General features: G+C 40.5%; 2 protein-coding genes and 1 long non-coding RNA gene across 8 annotated transcripts; all 3 read left to right on the forward strand.

The window, feature by feature from the left end:
* The first annotated feature begins 269 nt into the window (after nucleotides 1-269).
* On the forward strand, nucleotides 270-4705 carry arr3b (arrestin 3b, retinal (X-arrestin)). Its single transcript, XM_035410896.1, has 11 exons — nucleotides 270-315; nucleotides 915-945; nucleotides 1432-1492; nucleotides 1643-1687; nucleotides 2041-2234; nucleotides 2494-2553; nucleotides 2675-2751; nucleotides 3082-3217; nucleotides 3483-3567; nucleotides 4286-4352; nucleotides 4564-4705. The coding sequence occupies exons 1-11, from the start codon at nucleotides 308-310 to the stop codon at nucleotides 4703-4705; spliced, it is 906 nt and encodes a 301-aa protein (XP_035266787.1). The 5' UTR covers nucleotides 270-307.
* A 914-nt stretch (nucleotides 4706-5619) lies between these two features.
* Nucleotides 5620-7964, forward strand: LOC118223878. Its single transcript, XR_004764515.1, has 5 exons — nucleotides 5620-5663; nucleotides 6082-6105; nucleotides 6194-6243; nucleotides 6553-6556; nucleotides 7365-7964. It is a non-coding gene; the product is annotated as an uncharacterized LOC118223878 (long non-coding RNA).
* Nucleotides 7965-9006: 1042 nt separating this feature from the next.
* Nucleotides 9007-21970, forward strand: rab41 (RAB41, member RAS oncogene family). 6 transcript variants are annotated; one of them, XM_035409096.1, is made up of 8 exons: nucleotides 9007-9342; nucleotides 10854-10912; nucleotides 11772-11825; nucleotides 12303-12408; nucleotides 13971-14082; nucleotides 16443-16539; nucleotides 18410-18476; nucleotides 19565-21964. In XM_035409096.1, exons 1-8 carry the CDS (start codon nucleotides 9267-9269, stop codon nucleotides 19627-19629), a joined length of 636 nt encoding a protein of 211 aa, XP_035264987.1. In that variant the 5' UTR covers nucleotides 9007-9266; the 3' UTR covers nucleotides 19630-21964. The 6 variants fall into 6 exon arrangements, with proteins under 6 accessions (XP_035264987.1, XP_035264991.1, XP_035264990.1 ...); XM_035409100.1 differs by lacking the exon at nucleotides 16443-16539 and adding an exon at nucleotides 15910-16003 and having other exon boundaries at nucleotides 9009-9342; nucleotides 19565-21970; XM_035409099.1 differs by having other exon boundaries at nucleotides 9010-9342; nucleotides 16446-16539.
* Nucleotides 21971-22058: the final 88 nt, after the last annotated feature.

Consider the following 22058-nt stretch of genomic DNA (forward strand, 5'->3'; position numbering starts at 1 on the left):
TACTGCTTGTAAGACTCAGGGATACAGATGAGGGGAGTCCATCCCTAGTGAAACCATTTCTATGCTTAAGAAACACTCTACCATGACATCATTTTCATTTGCTCAGATTGGCTCCACCAGTTTTCCCCCTGCATTACTTCCAAGTTCAGCGCAGGACACTAAATGCAGGTTCATTTTCCCATATGGTATATATTCAGTTCTGCTGTGAGCGTGGTTCATCACTGTGATACTTGAACTACTGCCCTCTACTGGTAAGCTAACAACAGTTATTTTCCCCACAGAAACCTGCCGCCCATTCACAGCAGAAATGGCAAAGTGAGTATGCGGCAAATTCTTAGTACACTGGTGAGAAAGCACTTGCAGTGCATCATAAATTAATAAAAAATAAATTAATAATAGAATACATGGCAAATCCTTTCTGGAAATAGATGATGGAAGAAATTCTAGAAAAGCACAGAATGAACAAAGTATTTAAACACAGCCTGTGACCGTAATATGTTTGTATGACAAACCAAATGCTTTTCCTAGGGTCTGTTTTCAAGTACATGTGACATTTTACAAGACTAATCTCATGCTTCAGTTAGATTTAAATGGTAAATAGTGAAAAGATACTTTTAGGATTAGATCATTTGAATGTTTTTAATACAACATTCAAGAATTGGGATCTAGTCATTTGAACAGCTTGGTGATCGCAAAAGCCAAATATTCAAGTTTATGTTCAGTGAAAGCCCTTTGGACATTTACAATAAATTATTTTGCTTAATTGGGTATTTAAATAACAGTATTGGTACCCATGCAATGTTTAAGAATGTTCTAGGTCCTTGTCATTATTAACTAGTAAATAGTATGTGGCTTAAATAACATTGAGAACTGGTGCTGCTACTCACTGTCTCTTCTGTTTTTGTCTCTACAAGGATCTACAAGAAATCCAGTGGCAATGGCTCGGTAAGTGGGCACAGAAATTGTTTACACTGATTAAAAAAACACATAGAGCCTTTCCCCTACACTCCACACTTATTAATAATCACCTACAGATTACCTATAGACGAAATAGTTATATTATGTTAATTATCACTGCTGTCAAACAGAAGCTAGAGGAGGGGTCTCCAGTCCACATTTGCGAGTGCTACTGGGTCAAACGAATTTTGCTGTTGTGTTCAGGAAAACAGCAGGTTCCTTCAGCCTAAACTGGGGCCTGACTTTGAGGTGAAATTAAAATGAAGAGATCCTATGGCACTCCAGGACGGGCTGGAGAGCACACCCCTACACCCCCACCATTCCAGCAAAGACCAGCACACTGGTTCTTTGCCTGCATTCCTGAATTCTGGGCCCCCTGAACGAATATTGCTCTGGGTGTTTAAAGCAAATTTAATTTTTCTTTCATGAAGGTGTATGAGGTCTGCTCTCATTACTCACTGCTTCCTCCCTCAGATCTCCCTCTACCTGGGGAAGAGAGACTTTGTGGATCACGTGGACAGTGTGGACATTGTTGGTGAGTTTCCTTTCTTCACACCTCCCTTCTTAACTCCATGGAAACCAGTGTCTCGTGTGCTTCTCTCCTTCAGTTCTGTTGCGTGCATCTGAGTGGGTGGCTTAGCATATGCCTGCATGTTTGATTTGGAAAATTTGCTCTCTTTGGCAGATGGTGTGCTGAAGGTGGACCCCTCAGAACTGGAGGGCAGGAAAGGTATAGTGCCCTCTGTCAGGGAGGAGTCTTTAACACAGCATCTTGTATATACAGCACTCTAGGCCAGGAGCCTCCAAACCTGGTCAAGGTCTGCTACTTTCTGTTTTCACCAGCTGATTTTGCTCATTAGTTAAGTAACAGTGGGAACCAGTAGATCCTATGGCTCTCCAAAGCCAGGGTTAGGGACCCCTCTTCAAGACTCATCCTTATGTCCAATACAATAATTGTTTTAAGTGTTCCGTGTAGGTAGGGGGGAACGGGACTCCTTTGGGGAAGATGCATAGAGAAAACAGGCTGATTGTAGGAGTAGCCATTTTGTTACAGTTGCTCGGTGGCACTCCTTCTCTCCCCAGTGTGGGTGCAGATGCTCTGTGCCTTTCGCTATGGCCAAGAGGACCTGGATGTGATCGGACTGTCCTTCAGGAAAGATATCTGGATTCAGCACATACAGATTTACCCGTCTGAAGGAAGTAAGCCAGCCAACACCCCCATGCAGGATGCCTTGATGAAGAAAATTGGGGACCAGGGCCATCCCTTCACCTTCACAGTAATCCTTCTTCTTCTTCTTCTACTCCTATTGCCCCATTTACCCATTATTACTATTTTTCCATGCATTATTTACACTGTATTTATAAACGGACACAGACACACATACACAGACACACAAACACATAGATGCACACACACACACACAGACACATGCACACACATGCACACACACACACAGTGATGTTAAGAGTTCATTTGAGTGAATGAATACTGAATACTGAGTATCCAACCGTATCCCCAACCTACATCTGTTTCAGATTCCTAACAACCTGCCATGCTCTGTCACTCTACAACCAGGACCTGATGACAAGGGCAAAGTATGCTCTATCGCTCCCTAGTGGTCTGGGGGAAGCAATATAGCACTTACAGTTTCAACACTGTCCTTTTCCTGTTCTTGAAATAGGAGAAATAAATAACCTTTGGTTTCTCTTCCCGCAGTCTTGTGGTGTTGACTTTGAAGTGAAAGGGTACATCGCCAAGGAAGCAGACAACCCGGATGAGAAAGTAGAAAAGAAGTGCGTGCAGCCCCTCAGTGAGCTAATATAATACACCCCTGTTTTACTGCTCTTTATGCAGTGGTTGAATCTTACAAAAAATCTTACAAAATCTTACAAAAAAAAATCAAGCAACTGTCACTGAAAATAATGGAAAGTATAACCAGAGTATAACTGCAGCTCACAAAATCCTCCATTGCCACTATCTGTTATTGAAGTCCAACTAAATTTTCCCTGTGTTTCTAGTAAAGCTCCCTCTGTCAGGCTTGTTATTTTGACGCAGTCACTCGAGTTTGATCTGCTTTCGCTCTTTCTGCTCCACGCTTCTTCCATCCCGCCTCGCGACTGAAGGGACACCTGCCGTTTGATCATTCGAAAGATCCAGTTTGCTCCCGACCAAACAGGTGTGGGGCCCAAGGCCGCAATCAGCAGGCAGTTCATGATGTCAGACAAGCTGGTCCATCTAGAAGCTTCTCTGGGGAAGGAGGTATGCAGTACATGGAAGCAGGAATCTAGCATGGCCACAGAGTCTCCTGTCTGTAGAATGCAATCGATACATTTCTTCTTTTGTTTTTTCTTTTTTTTTTTTAAAACACGATTTTAAGATACTTTGTAAGTCAGTAAAATTTATAATGAAAATGTATGCCCCCCTGCTTGATGAGCCATCTCTAAATTGATCCTAGTAGGCTCATGCTACAAAGATGGATTGGATGAGTTAAATTCTGGGAATTTCTTTCTTTTTTCCATAAAAGGTGTATTACCATGGTGATCCAATCACAGTCAAAGTAAAAATCAACAATGAAACCAACAAAGTTGTGAAGAAAATTAAAATAACGAGTAAGTATCAAGTCAGTCATATTTAATCATTATGCACCATATCTGGTTGTTTTAGTGTATAATGCAATTTATTGTACGAAGACTACTGTCTAATAATGCACTATAACTGAAAGAGCTGCTATAGGTCAAAGAACTGACGCTTTTCATCAGTCAGTTTTATATGACTCTGATCTCTGATGAAGATGCGGTAGCGTTGAAACGCATCAGTTTTATTTTGCCTCATTAAAAGTCTTATTTTGCACCTGTGTACTCCAGACTTCTGCTTTCTGCAATCTTATATTGGACATTTATGTTTCAGTCTTATGCTTTAACATTGCCATAGCAGCTCTTTCAGTTATAGTGCATTATTACTAGTACAGTTTTATTTTGCACCTGTATGCTCTAGAATTCTTCCTTCTGCAGTCTTTAACTGTCATTTATCTGAGAAGCAGTGGATTGGCCTTTGGACTGGCTGATGTGCGGTGACCTCCTTTAATGAATTTTTAAATAAATTCCCAATTCAACAGGAAAACAATTAGAAAAGTGCAAGCGAGTTGTGTATAACTATTGATGTTCTCTGTTAAACTATTCATACTGCATTTGAGTTAGAGTCTTTCATAGGATTGATAAGACTATTGTATCCAATGGTGTGCATGCCCCACCAATGTGATCTTATATGTATATTATATACAGTATATATGTGCATATTTGTACTGATGGATTACCTCTCTGTTATCAGTTGACCAGACTGCAGATGTGGTGCTCTACTCAGCTGATAAATACACAAAGTGTGTGCTGAATGAGGAGTTTGGGTAGGTATTTCATAATGTGATATAGATTTTCAGTTCAAATAGCATAAGTCTGCAGTGATGACAGTGTCAGTGAAATGTTTGCAGTTTTTTTTTTTACTATCAGCATAAATGAAAACCAAATGAAGGTCTTATGTGAGAGAATAATCTGTCCTGAGCAAGCAGAGCATGAGCTAACCCCTCTGCCTATATGCCACATCTGTTGCAGGGATAGCGTCAATGGCAATTCAACATTTGAGAAAGAGTACCAAATTACTCCCTTGTTGGCAAACAACAAAGAGAAGCATGGACTGGCCCTGGACGGAAAGCTAAAGGATGAGGACACCAACCTGGCATCCACCACAATGTGAGTATGAGACTTCTGAAACCCAAGATCAGAGACAGCTCTCCAGGAATAGGATTCCCCCTCCATGGATTATTTGTTCAGTGGAATCTCTCACCAGAGCGACAGCCAGTACTGTATAGCCATAGCCCCCCATGCATAGCTGTTCAAACATACTTCAGACAAGAAACCAATAGCAGCAGCATTGGTATTATTATTAGCATCAGCAGAAGTATTACAGAGTTGGGGAAACTACTCTGAAAGTGTAGTTTTACAAATGACCAACTGTTTCACACTGAAAGTGCAAAAGCTACAGCAAAGCTACCCTAATGAGAAATGTAGCTTAAAAACTACAATTACTCAAAACATATGGTTAAATCTGCTATGTAAAAAAATATATCAAAAAATGATCATTGCCATGTTCTCATGACACAACGCGTATGTGAGCAATACTATACACTATACAGCCCAATCAGGAGAACAGGTGCTATCTTTGGCAATTGGCAGTTGACCGTTGGTACCTATGGTGTGAAGTGGAATGCTTCTCACTAACCAGGATTAGAAGGAAAGGAGAGAGAGCTGGTGGTATTTGGTCAACTGGGTTTGGAAAGAAATTATTTTAGGGTCAAAAATAGTTGGTAGTTCCTGTAGTTACCTACAACTCTAAATGACAAAAACATTACAACCAATACACAATGTTGAATGTAGTTGAACTACCAGCAAACTGCAGCAAAATGTACTGTAACCTCAGCTAATAAACTATTAGTTTAACAACATGTAATTAAACTACTCCGCAACAATGATTACATATGAATGTAATAGTTTGGCACAGACCAATGGCCGTCGAATGCTGGGTTCGCTGGTCCTCCATCTCACTTTCTTCCTCACCCTCTTTTTCTCAGGCTGAGGCCTGGTCTGAATAAAGAGGTTCTTGGAATCCTGGTCTCCTACAAAGTGAAGGTCAACCTTATGGTTTCCAGAGGAGGGTAAGGCAACCACCTCTCTTGACTTGCTGACATCACAAATTAATGAACTGAAAATAGACCCAAATATTGCTGAACTCATGCATTTATTCATGTTTTCAGGGGATTGTTGAATTAGCGTTAGTCAGTGGCGTTCACTCCAGCTCCTGGATAGCAGCAGGATGTGTGGCTTTTCATTGTTACTCACCACTAGCTTGGATAGAGCATTAAAGTCACCTCACCCAGTTTCTCAGATCTGATTTAGTTTCTGACTTTTAAGCTGAAAACAGAAACCAACTGTCCTGTAGCTTTTCTAGGATAAGAGTGAATATCACTGATACAGAGAATCAAATAAACATTTTTTGGTGCTAATATGCCTTTTTGTTGAAATATCCTGCTAAGTATACTGAAGTACAATCACCACTGTTTTTTTTCACCCTAGCATCCTGGGAGACCTGACAGCCAGGTAAATCCATAAGTTAACAACAAGTAAATGATAATGTACAATGAAATATTTTGATGTCTGACCAGCTTTATCTGGTTTGCTCTCAAAGTGATGTTTGTGTGGAACTCCCCTTGATCTTGATGTCTCCGAAACCTGCAGGTAAGGTCTACAACCATGTAGGGGTAAAAATCTCCATAATATCTCCATTCAGATTCAATCTTTTGATAAGTGTGACAGTTAATATTGATTAATTTTACTTTGATATTTTCTTAAGATAATTGGCCATTTTAAGCTGTATATTAATGGGACTTGATGCTATTTACTCCCATTAAGGATTAATTGAACTGCATAAACACAGCAAATCCTCTACATGAAAAATAATAAGCTAAATAGCTCTCCCTGTTGGTGAAAAGTTGTTAACATGAACGCTTTCTTCTCTTCCTCTTGCTGCTGCATTCTGATGAAAAGACGTGTAAGTTGAACAAAAACACTGGCGAACATACCTGTTTTTACTATTTTAACAGCACATAATGTAGAATGAGTGCATATTTGTGATATGCATTTTATACATATGTTTTTATTACATTATAATGGATTATTTCATTTTGAAGACTAATTAAGAAACATTAAATGACCTGAATGGTTATCTCCAGATGCCAGCTCAGTATTTTTTTAATGAGATGTGCATGTGAGCATGATTACATTGACTAAAAGATAACATTTTAAACAGATGCAAAATTGTTGTTGGGTATGCTAGTGGCAGTGTTAGCATTTGGAGAAAACGCTCCTGCAGTTCAGGTGAGATTTCCAATTTCCGAAATTTCACAGCAGCTGTGTATTTGGCAATTCCTTTTTTTTTTTTTTTTTTATTTAAAAAAAAAAAAACATTCATATAACATTGATGAGTACAAACTGTCTTAGTCAGCGGGTTCGAAACTGTGGACTGGGACCCCCTGGAGGTTGTGAGTAGGTTAAGGTGGATAAGATGATAATGCAAGAAATAAAATAGCTTATTGTGTAAAGCAGGCTTGCTATCAACATTGACACCATTCAAAATAAACAATGCATCTGTTATATACACTGTGCTTTGTTACGGTGTACATGCAGTTGTTCTAACATTTTATATGTTTTACTTCTGTACTTTCTCTTGCTGCGTTTCAGTAAGGGGTTGGTTCAGAAACTTTCGGAACCACTGATGTAAATAAAGCCCAGACTATGACAGCTCCAAAGAGGCCTGCTTTCCAGAAATTGACATTTCTCTTTGTTTCGTGATCTTGCAGCACAGACATAAATCTTGAGTAGATTCCCCTGGAAAGATGACGTATAATGAAAGACAGCAAGGAGGACAGACTGACTCAGCCCATCAGATACGTTGTGATCAGAACACCAAATGGGGCGGCTATTGTTTCTCCTTGCAATGCAATTACCTAGCCCCTCCCTCTTTTGAATTTTCCATCAAGAAAGTGCTCAGAGGTGCTGGGAGACCTCAGTACAGTCTGAAGACCATTCACTGTCTACCAACACTGCTGCATTTTTGTCCCCTGCACAGGTGTTTCTATTTAGGGTTTATTTAACGTAAAATGCATGTATACCCAAAATAGTCAGTAGCACATCCATGCAATAGTCTTCTAATATTCCACAATGTCAGGGTATAGATGTAACATTTTTACTGAATAAGAAAATATGGGGATAAGTTATTCATGGGGATAAGTCGTTCATAAGTTATTCTGACTGTACAAAGCAAACCTGTAGATGTGCTGATTTTGAGTACAAATAATATACTTTAGTATTTAGTATTGTGTTACTTTTGGGAAATGCGTAACCTGTGTCATTTTTGTATTCTGTTTCAACAAATCTAACATGTACAACCCTTTTGCACTGGTGGGCATATGGACAACTGTATGAAATAAAAAAAATTACTGTTTAACATATTTGAGTTTTAATTAACCTCTGTAAATGAATCATAAGTTAAAGAATAAAAGCATGAAACAGAAAGACAGAATTCAATGCAGTGTGCCAGTGGCACATCCGTAAAGACAAACATTTTAGTTGCCATTACTTGACTCACTGAGCTGAAACATCTCAACTCGGCTTGAGAAACTGAAAAGAAAAAATATATACTATGGTGTCATAATGACATTAAGGTTTAAAGCTTGAAAAATGAAAAGGAAACCTTAACAGGGTAACGATTTTCAATGAAGACTGTCCGGTCTGACATCATGATCTTTCTAGCACTAGTACAGTTAGGAGCAAAGTGGAACTTCTGAATGATCTGGCAGCCAATGAAATGGAAGTGGAGGTGGTGTAGGTGATGAAGTAGAAAATTTGCAGAGTGAAATGAATGAGGGCATTGCTACCAAAACAGCCTTGGAGAATAAGATTTTGTCAGCGGAAAAGAAAGCGGTAAATGTATCATTTAGATCCGTCACTATTCTGTATTTGTAATTGCTCTTGAAGCTCTAACCATATAGCTAAACACTGTGAATGCATATTTCCATAATGGGCTTATACACTATGAATAGCACTGTCTAACAAAATGAATAATAATAATAATAATAATAATTAATATCTATTTTCAATGGTAGCTGAAGCTCCAAAACCGATTCATATATGCTATGGCTGGGTGAATTGGCAAGCTTGTCATTGGATAGGGCCCAAGAGAAGCTGTGTTCACATTACAATACTATGAGACATATCCATGGAAAGGCCTTTAATATAACAATAAAACTTTCAGTTAACATTCCCATATTAATTTATTGATTTAAAGACTGGTTTAAATGTGTGGTAATCAATTATAATAAAAATTTCTGACTAATTTATGTGATTTAATTGTTCTTTCAATGGCTAATTGGTTTGAGAAGTTACTTCATAGCCGCTCTTACAGAGCTGACGTAACGTGTTTTAAGTGACGTAAGCCATGTCTGGCCAGAGCTCCTTTCTTATCGCACCTGCCTATATCTCCGTACTCCGTTGTTCTTGCAGTTTGAGACCCACATAGCGCCCAGCCCCGCCTTAAGTCAGTTCTTCTCCGATAGTCTCTTCATCGCTGCCCTCTTGAGTCGCTGTGCGGCGCTGGCTTGCAAAACACACTCGCATAGCTACATTACAACAGTGCACCCCTGGCTGTACTGAGAAAACACAGCTAGTAGCTTGCTAGCTCTGTATAGCTAAAATTAAAAACCATGTCCACCACCACCGGCGGAGAGTTTGGTAACCCCCTGCGGAAATTCAAGCTTGTTTTTCTGGGCGAGCAGAGCGGTAAGTGGCTGCATTATTGGTGTGAAATTTGGAGAAAACTCGATACTTCCTACGCGCGATGGTTTGTCGTGAACCTATATCTGATGAAAGCATCGCATCAGGCCGCATAAGATGATTTCCTAAGCGGAAAGATATGCGAAATAATATATCGGGGACACAGGGCCCACAGCAGTGAATGACAAGAGGGAGACACTAGGGTGGGGACTGTAGCAAGATAGCGCTAATGAGTTTATCTAGCTAGTGTTTAGCGAAGAATAATTGGAGTTCATACACCTATTTTAAGGGTAAATCAGCTAGCAATACATATTAAGTATTCTTCTATCTAATATTTGCTAGACGGGCTGTTTGCCAGCTAGACTAGGTAAAATGCATTTGACCAGTTCCGGTGACATCCAACAGTAGTCAGCAAGGAATCTAATGTTAACTAACTAGCATGCTCGTTAGCTAGCTTCGATTATTTGTGAATTTCTTTAATAATCTGGATTTTTAAAAAATGAAAATCTTGTCCAAGAAATGTAAGCACTTCACGTAACTAACGTTTTCTAGTTAATGATGCTAGATACATTAAGTCAGATATTGTAACGTTACTAGATAGCTGGATATCTGGCTAGTATAATTTTAACGCTCGACTAGATGTGTTTTGAGTGAACAAGATCGCTTGTCTTATCTCGTTAAAATGTGTCATCCGGCTAGCTAAGGTTAGGTTGTAAGCTGTTGTCCTTCAGCTGGAGAAGTTCACTCGATAGGACTGGGAACAATGAAGGCTAGCGTCATATGTTCGAGGAATGTTCTCTGTTTAGCAGGCTAGATGATTAACAAGAGCAAGCCAGCCAAGATATTTCTTGCCGGTTGTGAAACCGTAATCTAGCTATATGATCTGCAGCGGCCTGTTATAATATTTGCGCTAGCGAGGCATGTTGGTTTCTTGTGCCACAACGATGATATGTTTCTTACACGTTTGAAATATTTGTTTTATGTCTTACTTTCGTGACGGTAAATAGCCATAGATATCCATTTTAGCTCTGATCGACGCTATACAGGCTAACGCCAACTAGCTAGCTAACAGAGCTGAACATGTCTGTTTTGACTCGTGGCACAATCCGTTATGCCAACTCAGCGCGGTGTCCACGAACTGTGCGGAGTTCAGTGGTCCACCTATTATCTCTCAAAACAAATAATTCCTTTATCACCATCCACCGACTTTGTTACTAGCTAAACTATGGGCCTGATTTCTGGCTTGATAATAGTTTAATCGCTCTGTCGTAACGTTATCTGTAGACTAAAACACATGAATCGACGACTGCCGTGGTTAGCTAACGCGTTAACCGTCAGTAGTTTCCAGTTTGAAAGTCTTGCAACCTTGTCGAGGCACACAACGAGCATTTATTTAATTATCACATTCTGTTCAATTCAGTGACGTTAACACAGATGTTTAATTGTCTGTTCTGTCTTAAGTTTCAAGTCTGATCTTGTACGCGCAATAATGCGACATATTGTATCTGTCTTTGCAGTGGGGAAGACCTCGCTCATCACCAGGTTTATGTATGATAGCTTTGATAACACCTATCAGGTAACTGTCATTCCATCACCCACTTTAAATTAACCATTTATAATGCACGTATTATTTTTTTCTGTCACGCATTTGTTCCTGTTGTGTTTTTGTTTTTTTGATAAATGTTTAGTGAGTGCGGTAAATGTCTACTGAGAGAAATTCATGGGTTTCAAATCCATTCCAGCCAATGACTGTAATTGAGTCTATCATATGCAGCTCCGATTGACCATAGACCAGATAATTATAACTTGTATAGCACCTTTCTTATAGTGATCTAGTGAAGGTGGTGGAACTCAAGCACCACCTGTGCTGGGATGCCAGGTCTGTTCATTGCCTTGCTGAGCGTGCAGCTTTTTCTCCTGCTGCAGTAACTTTACAAGGTCCCTATTTTGCATTATGATGATTTCAAGGGAAGGGGACTACGATTGAGTCTGAGTACTTCTGTAGCCAGAGAATATGTGGAACAGAGTCTCACTAGTTAGAGAGTCACTTTGGCAGTTATGCCTCGGCCCCGTCTGCCTGCATTGTGATGATCTGCGTGCATCCATTGTATTCATTATTTGTCATTCATTCTTTTGTTGGCCTATTGAATCATAGACAGAATAGCACACCATAATTGGGTTATTAATAGTTAATCATAAGAGTGACTGTTTCTTTTTTTAGCAGCACATTGTTTCCTGCTGTCACATAAGGGTGCGCTACACCCAAAGAAAAAAACGTTTCACTTGTTAAAAACTCATTGTGCAACCATCACTCAGTAAAATGTTACTGGCCTGCTATGTAATGTGCTGTGCTGTCTTGATTCCTGTTCAACTGCTACACAAATAGCATCCAGTTTGTACTCTATCCTGACAGTACATTCACTCCTGTTTTACAGGCAACTATTGGTATAGATTTCCTATCCAAGACCATGTATTTGGAGGACCGTACGGTAGGTACACACTGCACATTGGTTTTGTTTACTAAATAGGCTGCCATTGTACTGTATACATGTGCTGGTGACCAGAATGACAGCTTTGGTGTTGTTCACATCCCCCTCCCCAAGAAACGTGAGCCCTTGCGAGCGGCTTTGAGAAAAAACATTTTCAAAACCTGTGATTACACAGGCCAAAAAATACACTGGTGGTTGGTCCTCTGTTTTCACTGTGGTTTCCTCATTGATTTGTAACAGTCATCAGTCAGTTTTCCATTGTTTGTGCCTTGGGTCCTGTCATCATTTTTTATGGTTTTTCCCATCCTGTTAGTTTTTAAGGTTCCATTCTTTTTTGTTTGTTTTCTTTTTTGGTTTTCTGTTTTAAGTTGGGTTTTTGTGTCTGTGTTCCTTCCCTTCTATGGCTGCTTGCCCCCCTGCTCCCCCCCCCCCCCCCCGCCCCCACGTGCCTCCCTTGCATCTTGTGGTTGAACGCAGATTCGCCTCCAGCTCTGGGACACTGCCGGGCAGGAGCGCTTTCGCAGTCTCATTCCCAGCTACATCCGCGATTCAGCTGCTGCTGTGGTGGTCTATGATATAGCAAGTAGGTACTGCCCCCCCCCCTCACCCGACTGGCCTGCCCCACTTCAGGCTGTCTGGACGCAGTGGGGTAGAGGGGGGTCGCTGCTGGGACGGATCGCTTCGACAGCTTTTTCGGTGTGTTTGGCGTCACTGAAACGGGCCCCGTGTGCCAAGTGTCACTCAAGATGGGAGGGTTCTGGCTGGAAAAACAAAAAAACGCCTCACGGGACTGGCACTGAAGGTTGTGGCCACGGACGCAGGACGGATGTTAAGATTTATTTGTTCCTGAGGTCGTGCCACCTGGGCCTGTCTTGAGTGACACCCTCCATTTTCCATCACTTCATGATCTTGGCTCGATTGAGCCTCCTGGAGCCACTGGGGTGGAATGTGGAGGGAGGCATGCGTCACTGGTTCATTGCGTCAGAGGGCATCTGCGCTCGTGGAATGCTGCTGTTCCAGCAGTTCCAGAGCTTGTAAGGCAGTGCCCTGAGCACCACGTCCCCTCTGCTGTCCTACCACCGCGACAGGTGCCTCTGAATCTCTGATGTCAAATCTCTGATCTTACTTTCTCCACTCATGAAGTTCTCATTCAGAATTCAGTAGGATCATTTATTGAGGCGTGAGGGTAATCCGTTTTTTTTTTCCAATTCTCCTTAGCAAAGCTTGCTCTTTCTCTTCAGCTCTTTTATGTCTGTGCTGTTTTTCCTTGTTCTCTTCCACTTCTTCCCCTCCTCCCTCCCTTCACCCCCCCTCCCCAGGTCAGACTGCAGCTGTGGGACACCGCAGGACAGGAGCGTTTCCGCAGTCTTATCCCCAGCTACATCCGGGACTCCACCATTGCTGTGGTGGTCTATGACATCACCAGTGAGTCGGGGCCTCCCAGTCTCACTCATGACGTCAGTCAAGAGCCGTGTTAGCAGGGGAAGAACGCCAGTAAATGGTGGTCTGATCAACCAGGGCTTTTAAAATAAACATTGGTGCTTTTGATAGCGTGTTAGGGGGGGCTGGTTTTTCAGGATTACGCATAAGCCTGTTGATCTCGATAGTTTAAAACGTGTGCAGTTTAAGGGGCCCTAGCTTTTATTCTGTATTTTGCAAGTCTGGGGGTGGGGGACTATTCTGTCCTTTCAGTATCTCTTTAACCATGTTTACTCCTATCACCTCTGTTTCACTGTTTCTACTAACCTCTTTGGACATAGCAGATTCCGAGAGCTTGGCTGCAGCTTTATCAAAGACCAGTGGCCGTATGAAGTGGTAGATGTAGCTACAACTTGATGTAGATGCTACACACTACATCAGGGGTAACCAACCCTGGCCTTAAAGGGCCTGCTGGATTTTGTTGTTCATCAGTACTTAATTCATCAATCAAAGTTGTGGAGTACACAGTTAAATTACCTCACCTGGTTCTTTAGCTTTTGAAATGGTCAAAAATTAGCAGACTGTGTGGATCTTCATGACCAGGGATGGGACCCCCTGTTCTGTATGTCCCTAGTACTGAGGACATTCATGTGAAATATACTGAAAACATTTTGATGAGAACAATGTTATGGATAAGGAAACTTAAATGTAATTTCTTCCCCTCAGACCTCAATTCATTCCAGCAAACCTCAAAGTGGATTGATGATGTCAGAACAGAAAGAGGAAGTGATGTCATCATTATGCTGGTTGGGAACAAAACGGACTTGGCTGATAAAAGGTACAGGTGACTGTATTGTGTGGGTTTGAGTAATGTATTTGCATATACAGTTGGCTCCGTTTTATTCACATCCTTGGTAAAGATGAACAAAAAGCTAAATGAAAGTGTACAAGCACTGAGGTATAGTTTATGCTCAAAATATAGAGAAAATTCTATTCTTTCATAATAATGCATTGGCATGAACCTCAAACCAACGGTTCACAAATTTAAGGTGTTTCCAGAAAAACAAAGAATCACAAATGGGCAAGTCCATGGGAACCGGCCTTACAGCTGCAGGGTATTTGCATGGTAAAGTCCAATACAGCTGTGTAATAAAAACTGATATATGCTTTTATAACCATCCTGATTGTTATAAAAGCATATATCAGTCAGTCGCTATTATGTACACATATCCTGGATTTATAATGTCAGTTGCCCGAATTTTCATAGCCCTGTTTAATAGTACTTAGTACTAATAGTGCTTCCTCCCTTGACCATTATAAGAACAACTATAGTTGCCTTTTGTGGTGTCATATGAGGCTGTTGGGGTAAATTAACCATGCCTCCATGCAGAATTGTTCTAGTTCCTTGTAATTCTTGGGTTGACGTATTCAGATTGCTTTTTTGAGTTCAAACCACAAATGTTCAATTGAATTCAGGTTTGGAGAATGAGATGGCTGCTTCAGGACATTGATCTTGTGCTGTCACCCATTTCTTAGTTGCTTTAGATGTATATTTGTGATGTTGAAAGGTCCATCTGTGGCTAAGGTGTATCAGATCGAACAAGGTATTTGGACAAAGTGTCTTGATACATGGTGGAATTCATGGTTCCATCTATTTTTACAAGGGCGCCAGGGCCTGTGGATGCAAAACAAGCCCAATGTATTACTGTAGGCATGTGGTGCATTTTAACATTACTGGCATTTTTTGGATGATGTCATGTCAAATATAACACTGATGTGCTTGTCCAAGACACAGTTCCAATTGCAGTTCAGATCTAGTTTGGTGAATACAAGACGTCTTATTCCGTGAATTGCTTTCAAAAGAGCAACCTAATTCCAACTCTGCCAAAAAGGCCATTGCCATGTAGGTGTTGCCGTTTGGGCACATTGAAACCCCAAGATGCCAGGTTGTTTTGGAGATCTTGAACTGTGCCCCTTGGACTTCTCTTTGCCCCTTGAACCATCCATTCACTACACATGGGGACATTTATGTTGTCTATTTATGAAGATTTTTTTTTTGTTGGATTGTATTTAAACGAATAGTTAGGATTGTGAATGACTGCGATCCAGGTGTTTTCTGGAAGAAAAATATTTGTGAAACAATATATTTTGGAATTCTCTGCATTTATTGAGCACAACATATGCGTCATTACTTGTATGCTTTATCTTATATAGCTGTTTGTTCATCCTTATCAATGGTGTGAATAAAATATGTGAGTGTACTGCACATAGGAAGTTGTGTATTATCCTATCTGTCATATTTTTTGTACCTGGGAGTTGACGTGTCCCTTCAGATTTGAGACTGCTGGGAAGACCCTTTCCCCTCTTCATTTGAACTTATTTTAATGCCATCTTATTTTCATTTCAAGTTTAATTTCGTATTGCATGCAATTATGTTCAGAACCTGGTAATACAGTTGGTTTTTGTTCAAACCTCATTCTTTATTTTTGCTATAAGCAATTTTATGTTTGATCCCAGTTTTCTTCACCATTTCATTTTGCAGTTAATTGCATTGTTCATGCCTTTAATTTTCTACATTCTCCCCCACAGTTTGTTTGCCCCCCCCCCCATGTCACTTATGATTTCGGTATCTTCCTGCCCCCTCCGCCCCTTTGGGGAATGGTAGACAGGTATCTGTTGAGGCTGCAGAGAGGAAAGCACGGGAGCTCAATGTGATGTACATAGAGACCAGTGCCAAGGCAGGATATAACGTCAAACAGGTGGGTGGGTCAAACCAGTCGCTGGCGTGCGGGCAGGAGTGTGCACCAATCTGTGCTCTCCTGTCAGTTTCCTTCCCGCTAAAAATGGCGTGATTTGAAAAGGATCAGTCGGCACTGCAGATAGACTAGATACAGGATTTGGATGTGGGGAGATTGAGTGAATGACTTGGGAGTGATTTAATTGTGGTGGGATTCTGTTTTAAATTCTTTTTTGTCAACAAATTGCATCTGTTTCTCAACTTGAAGAAGTGCTTCAAATATTTACTACACCTCCTGTCTTTGTTGCTTTCTACTGACCTTGGAATCTGTTCTGAGCTTCTCTTCCTCTTTATTCCTCTCTCCTTTCCCTTCTCTCTTTTTCTCTTCCCTGCTCCGGATTATTTATTCCCCTCGTCTGTCCGTCTGTCCGCCGGTCTGCACGTCTGTGCTGTGCCCGGAGCAGACAGATCACCACAGAAGAGGGCGAGCAGAGAGCTAAGGAGCTGAATGTCATGTTCATTGAAACCAGCGCAAAGACTGGCTACAATGTCAAACAGGTAGAGGCTCTGAGAAGTGGCTGATCCAGTTGAGTCTGCTCCCATCCACTCATCCTCTCTCTCTCTCTCTCTCTCTCTGCTGTCCTTCCCCCATGTGGCTTCCTGTAGTCCTCTCTTCACCTCTCATGACGTCACTTCTGGTAGCACAAGTTCTCTGCCCCGGCCCACCCTGGTGTTACTTGCTTGAATCTCGCTTGAATATTTTATTCGGCTTTTTTATGTTGTATGCATATTGTGCTTTCTGTCCTGTTTAGCATGATCGCCACTGAAGTATGGCTGAAGTATGTTTTTGTTTGTGTTTTATGTTCATTCAGATTTTAAAAGGACTCTGTTATAATTTTAACTTAATGTGATAAGAATTATAAGGTGGCCAGATTTTAATATTTTATATTACTGTGTTTTATACTATTCTCATAAAATCTGACTCCCCTAAAAATAACTAGTCAAGACATCTCAAAGAACACTTATTTTTTTGTGAAATATTTTGATGCTCTATCAAGCGTCCGCAGGTGTGTGTGTGTGTTCTTTGTTAAAAATGAGAAGCACTTACCTATATGATACCTATCGTGTTTGTTGGATGGTCTCCAAGTGGGTGTGCTTCTAGAAACTTCCATCATGCTCACATTCATCTCTAGTGATGACTACGTGTTCAGTAATGGCATCTTCTACAACAACCTGTGGTATTTCCTTTCTGTCAAATAGAAGCCTCTGTTGAGAAGAGGATAAATTGCTCGTCATTCTGGTCATGTCAAATTGGCTGTTCAGCAAATTCAACGTTCTGTTCCATAAATGTGAAATGCATACATTTTAACTGTTATGATGATAATGCAATATAGCTTTGCTAATGTCATTCCTATTAACAAATGAAAAACATTGTTGACTCGCTTGTCTTATTTGATGTATGTCAACAAATGAGGCCTTCAACCAATATATCTGCCTCTATGACCAACTGACAAGCCAACCAAACTCAACTTCGGGTGTGGGTGGGTCCGTGCTCTGGCATCTTTGTAGCAAGCTACAGTCCGAGTCAAGCAGTCAAATGTACAGTATCTCTAAAACTGTTTATGCACAAAAAAACCAGGTAGCTCCTAGCAGCCAGACACTAAACTTGCTTTTAAAACAAGGGAAAGCCTGCATAGATTCATCCAAATTCCTTTGGGCCTTTTGGGGAAATTACTTGGTGTGTTCTTTTGTCTGGTGAGAAAACCTATTTGTCGCAGGTCCTGCTGTGATCTGAAGTGGTGTGAACTGGATGTGCTAGCCAGTTGCAACCAGTTCCTTGGTGATGTCATATTTTACGAGCATATCAGGAACTCCTAAACCCAAAATGTGAAATGCACACACCCACATTTCCAGCCAGCGGGTATAAAGATTGAGGTTACACCCCTGTCTTTCCATTTGTTTCCTGTTGGCAGTCCAGTTTTATTGTTAAGTGAAATGTTACATTTGAAAATTGTACTTATATTAGATTTTTTAAATCTGTGTTCATTTGGAGTTCCAAATTATGTTTTCGACATCTGGTAAGTTTGGTAACTACATCTTGTCTCACATCTGTCTGCACTGTGAAACTGAGCATGGTTAACAGCTGACATTTTAAGTGCACAGTTAACTCTGGTTCTTTTTGTAGCAGTTCTGGCTTTTAAAATAATTTTTAACTCACGGATTCTCAGCCATTGAAATTATAGGGCCTTTTGTTTTGCACACGCGTGTAATACTGGCGCGTGAAGAGAAAAGGCCTGCGAACAGTTCAGCACAGCAGCTGAATAGAGGAAGCTGTAGAAGTGAAATTAACCCAGTGAGGCAGTAAGAGTCAGATCCCAGGTCCTTGCGTGTTCTCCGGTTCTAACTTGGCTCTCTGATTCGTCCTCAGCTGTTCCGCCGTGTGGCCGCTGCCTTACCTGGGATGGATAACGCTCCTGAGAAGAGCAAAGAGGACAGTATCCTTCAGACCCAGGCCCTGCCCCGGGGAGGGGCTCTGGGCACAGCAGGCGGGTCCCATGATTTGCATATGCTTTGTGATATGAGTATAAACCGACGCTTGGCTGGTCCCCACCGTGTGAAGCATTATGGGAAAAAAGTTTTTTAATTTAAAGTGAAAAAATTTTAATTTTAAGTGTTTGAAAGAAAATAAACTCCACACAACACTGCCGGTGTGTGGTGCGTGGAGTTTCTTTATTTTCTTTCATACGCTTATTTTCTACATTGCCAAAGGCCAGACAGGCATGGAGATACTTTCAATATCCTTAAATTTAAAGTGTTTAACATGCTGAAGATTTACTGTGTTTCTTCTGAAGCATGATTGTCATTTTCTCCCGCTGCTGAATGAGATATTTTTGCCTGTTTTCATCAAAATAGCATAATGGTAATTTTTTTAAATTGCAAGGAACTTCCAGGAATAAGAGCACACTTCAGGCTAAATGTAAGAACTCATCACAGTCGGTCATAAAGGAGCTGCTTTTTCTTTAGCTTATTTTGCCTGTTTTTCACTCTCATACTTTCACCGTTATAAACTGAACAGTGACAGATAATCTGACTTAATATTTTTAATATGTGCCATTTCTTTGGAAGTATATGACAAATTTTGCTTGACATATTAAATATTAATATTGCTGAGTTCTTATATATTTTCTAAAGCCCTGTACCACTCTGGACCCACTTTGTGTAATTTGAGATCTCCTTGGCGTTCGTGGGCAGGGTTAGGTAGCCCATTATTAGGATAAGCAATATACATTAGAGTGTAGGATAACATTTAAAAATCTAAACTGAAACGTAGGACTAATGCATTATGTTTACATTTAAGGAATTGGTATGTGCTTTATTCCACAGCAACTTAAAAGTGCCTATAAAAATCTGGAAGTATAGTGCTAGGCTTAGAAAATCTGTTGAGTATCTGACAAATCAAGAGAATGTAAATTTGTTTCAGTAGCAGAGACTACCACAAGAACAAGTTAAATGAGGCTCATTTTCACACTTCATTGTGCCTGAGTTAAACCTGTGTTTCTACCCTCCTTAACCACTCCCGCAGTGATTGACATCAAACTGGAGAAGCCACCAGAACAGCCTGTGACTGAGAGCAGTTGCTCATGCTAATGCCCACGTCCCCCGTCCCCCCCCCCCTTTTTGCGCCTCCCAATAGCTTGTTTCTCATTGGCCATTTGCACCAACAACGGCGGCGTGCCATTGGCTGGAGAATCTATTCCCGTTGGCTCAGTGACTTTTCGGAGTAACCGTGTGGATGTGCTATTACTCTGTATTTAAACAAATAAATAAAAAAAATAAAACATTTTAAGGCTTAAAAAAAAGAGAGAAACCCATTAAACCACAGAATAAGTTAAATACCAATTTGTTCAAAATATCTATTTCAACTGCATGACATATATAGGACTGCAGACTGATAGCTTCTCCCACCACTCTTGAGTTCTTGCACTTTTTTGAAGCAACATCAGTGCTGTCACATTTGTCATTGTTGTACAATAATGTTGGAGGTTGGCCCTGTATTCACAGGCTAATATTGAATATCCCATAAGGCCTCTGTTGTTCTGAAATGAGTGACATCTGTGTATCTGCATTTATTTGGACTTTGGTTTCATTTCGTCGATTTTGAATAAGACAAGTTCTCGATTGCTTGGTGTCTGGCTACTTTTCATTTTTATTGGGAGAGTGAAGAGGGGAGGTGTCTTCACTGACCTTTTAACAGAGCTTCTGTTTCTAATTCCCAAAATTTTCAATTGAACCCCCCCCCCCCCCCGCCCCCCCAAAATAAGACTGGACGACACAAGGCCAGGCCAGGGTCATCCGTTAGTGACACAGTTAATACTTCAAAAGGACCAAAAAATTACAATAACTTGACTAGAAGAAAAGGGGATTTTTGCCTTCTACAGCCTCAGCAAGGAGGGTCGGTTATGGCTGAATTACTGCATCCATCAGCATTGTCCATTCAATTCTTATATGCTTTTTTCAGCCATTACTTTTTTTAAAATATATAGTTTTTTTGTTGTTGTTTTTGTTTTATTTGGTGACTTTTTATCTCAGGCTATTAACAGCCAAAGAGGGCTAAACTCTGAAAGGGTTAGTTTGACGGCAAACTACTAGCAGTAAGCCACGCCCATTTTTATACCCAAGTTATGTGGGGATGCTCCAAACAGAATGTACTACTGACTGGTAGATGAAATAGGTGTATGTGTATTTCCAGAAAAGGGAAATTTACCCCAGATCCTCTTTTAAATTGTTCTTTGAACAAACGACCGTGGCATTTATACTCATGTAAAACCTGTTCAGTCTAGCTGTTCTGTTCATTGACCCCTTTCTCTGCTTGTATAAAACAAAACGAAAAAGTATATATATTTTTGTTTATTTTCCACCTCGTTTCTAACGCAAGAATGAGAAAATGGGTTGGTGCTCCTCAGCCAGCTCCCCTGGCGCACTGACAGAAAGGGTTCTTGACACTATTGTGGAGCTGCGCGCTCAATTTGCTGGACTAGGTAAAGGACGTTGTAAAAAGCCATGCTTGCCTGCTCACACACACCGTGCACTGTATCGTTCCGCTATATCAAAGATGTCCGCAGCTTGACGATCTGCTTTAGTAATCGGAGATTTAGATTTGTTGAGCGGATAGTGGCAGTTCAGTCTTTTTTTGATGATACTGTTAGCTGTTGGTAAGCACCCTTGCCGTATAAAAACACAGACGCACCTACCTGCTGCTTTTGCTCGTGCAAGTGGGTTTCATATCTCTTATTTTCTAGTTTTTAATTAGCAAGAGAAAATGGAATTGTGTAACCAAAACCGTTATTATTATTATTATTGCAGACTTGAGATGAGTAAGTTATTTTTTATTTAATTGTTAGCATGTCTTTTGTTTTACTGTGCCTCAAAGTGAGGGCTGGGCCTTTTTGTTTTTATTTTCCATGTTGGTGTGATCATGCTGGGTGCTCCGACCCCCAGGGCTGGTTTGTGTTGTCAGTGTCGCATCAGAAAGTATCAACTGAGTTAGAACGAATGTAGTGAGCAAAGAATGCATTACTTCAGTTAGCCATTTTTCCTTTTAATCCACGTACGTGCACAGAAAGAAACAAACACACTTGTCTCGTCTCACCTGCACCAGCGCACATACATACTTGCTATAGTTCGGGGAAAAAGTTTAAACATTTAACATATTAATATGTAGATAAATATTTAATTCTCTTGTATGAAACAACCCTCTTTGCCTAAACAGATCTCTTATTACTTGTCACTGACTGAAATCGAATATTCAGCTGTGCTATTCTGGAGTGTGTCTGTCCATTTGAAACATGCTGTCTACTAGTCTTTAGCAATGTTTGTGTGAATAATGTACTATTACTATCTGCTGTAAAAAAAAAAATAATAAAAATTAAAAAATGAGTAAGAAACAGAAGTGTATCACATGAAATAAAGATATTTCACCGAATGTTAACAATTTCTTTTTCTTTACTAGTGTTTATAGCCAAAACAACATTTCATTGAAAAATCCTGATTGTGTAGACAAAAAGTTTGCGTAATAT

Source organism: Anguilla anguilla, chromosome 3 (genome assembly GCF_013347855.1).
Source record: "Anguilla anguilla isolate fAngAng1 chromosome 3, fAngAng1.pri, whole genome shotgun sequence".
Classification (NCBI taxonomy): domain Eukaryota; kingdom Metazoa; phylum Chordata; class Actinopteri; order Anguilliformes; family Anguillidae; genus Anguilla; species Anguilla anguilla.

Excerpts from the sequence above, each read along its gene's own strand:
- arr3b (XM_035410896.1), top strand. Across the intron at positions 2,235-2,493 it reads GCCATCCCTTCACCTTCACA|ATTCCTAACAACCTGCCATG; the intron begins GTAATCCTTCTT and ends CATCTGTTTCAG. Across the intron at positions 2,752-3,081 it reads GATGAGAAAGTAGAAAAGAA|GGACACCTGCCGTTTGATCA; the intron begins GTGCGTGCAGCC and ends TCGCGACTGAAG.
- rab41 (XM_035409096.1), top strand. The coding sequence starts at position 9,267 with ATGTCCACCACCACCGGCGGAGAGTTTGGTAACCCCCTGCGGAAATTC. Across the intron at positions 9,343-10,853 it reads TTTTCTGGGCGAGCAGAGCG|TGGGGAAGACCTCGCTCATC; the intron begins GTAAGTGGCTGC and ends CTGTCTTTGCAG. Across the intron at positions 12,409-13,970 it reads GGTGGTCTATGATATAGCAA|ACCTCAATTCATTCCAGCAA; the intron begins GTAGGTACTGCC and ends TCTTCCCCTCAG.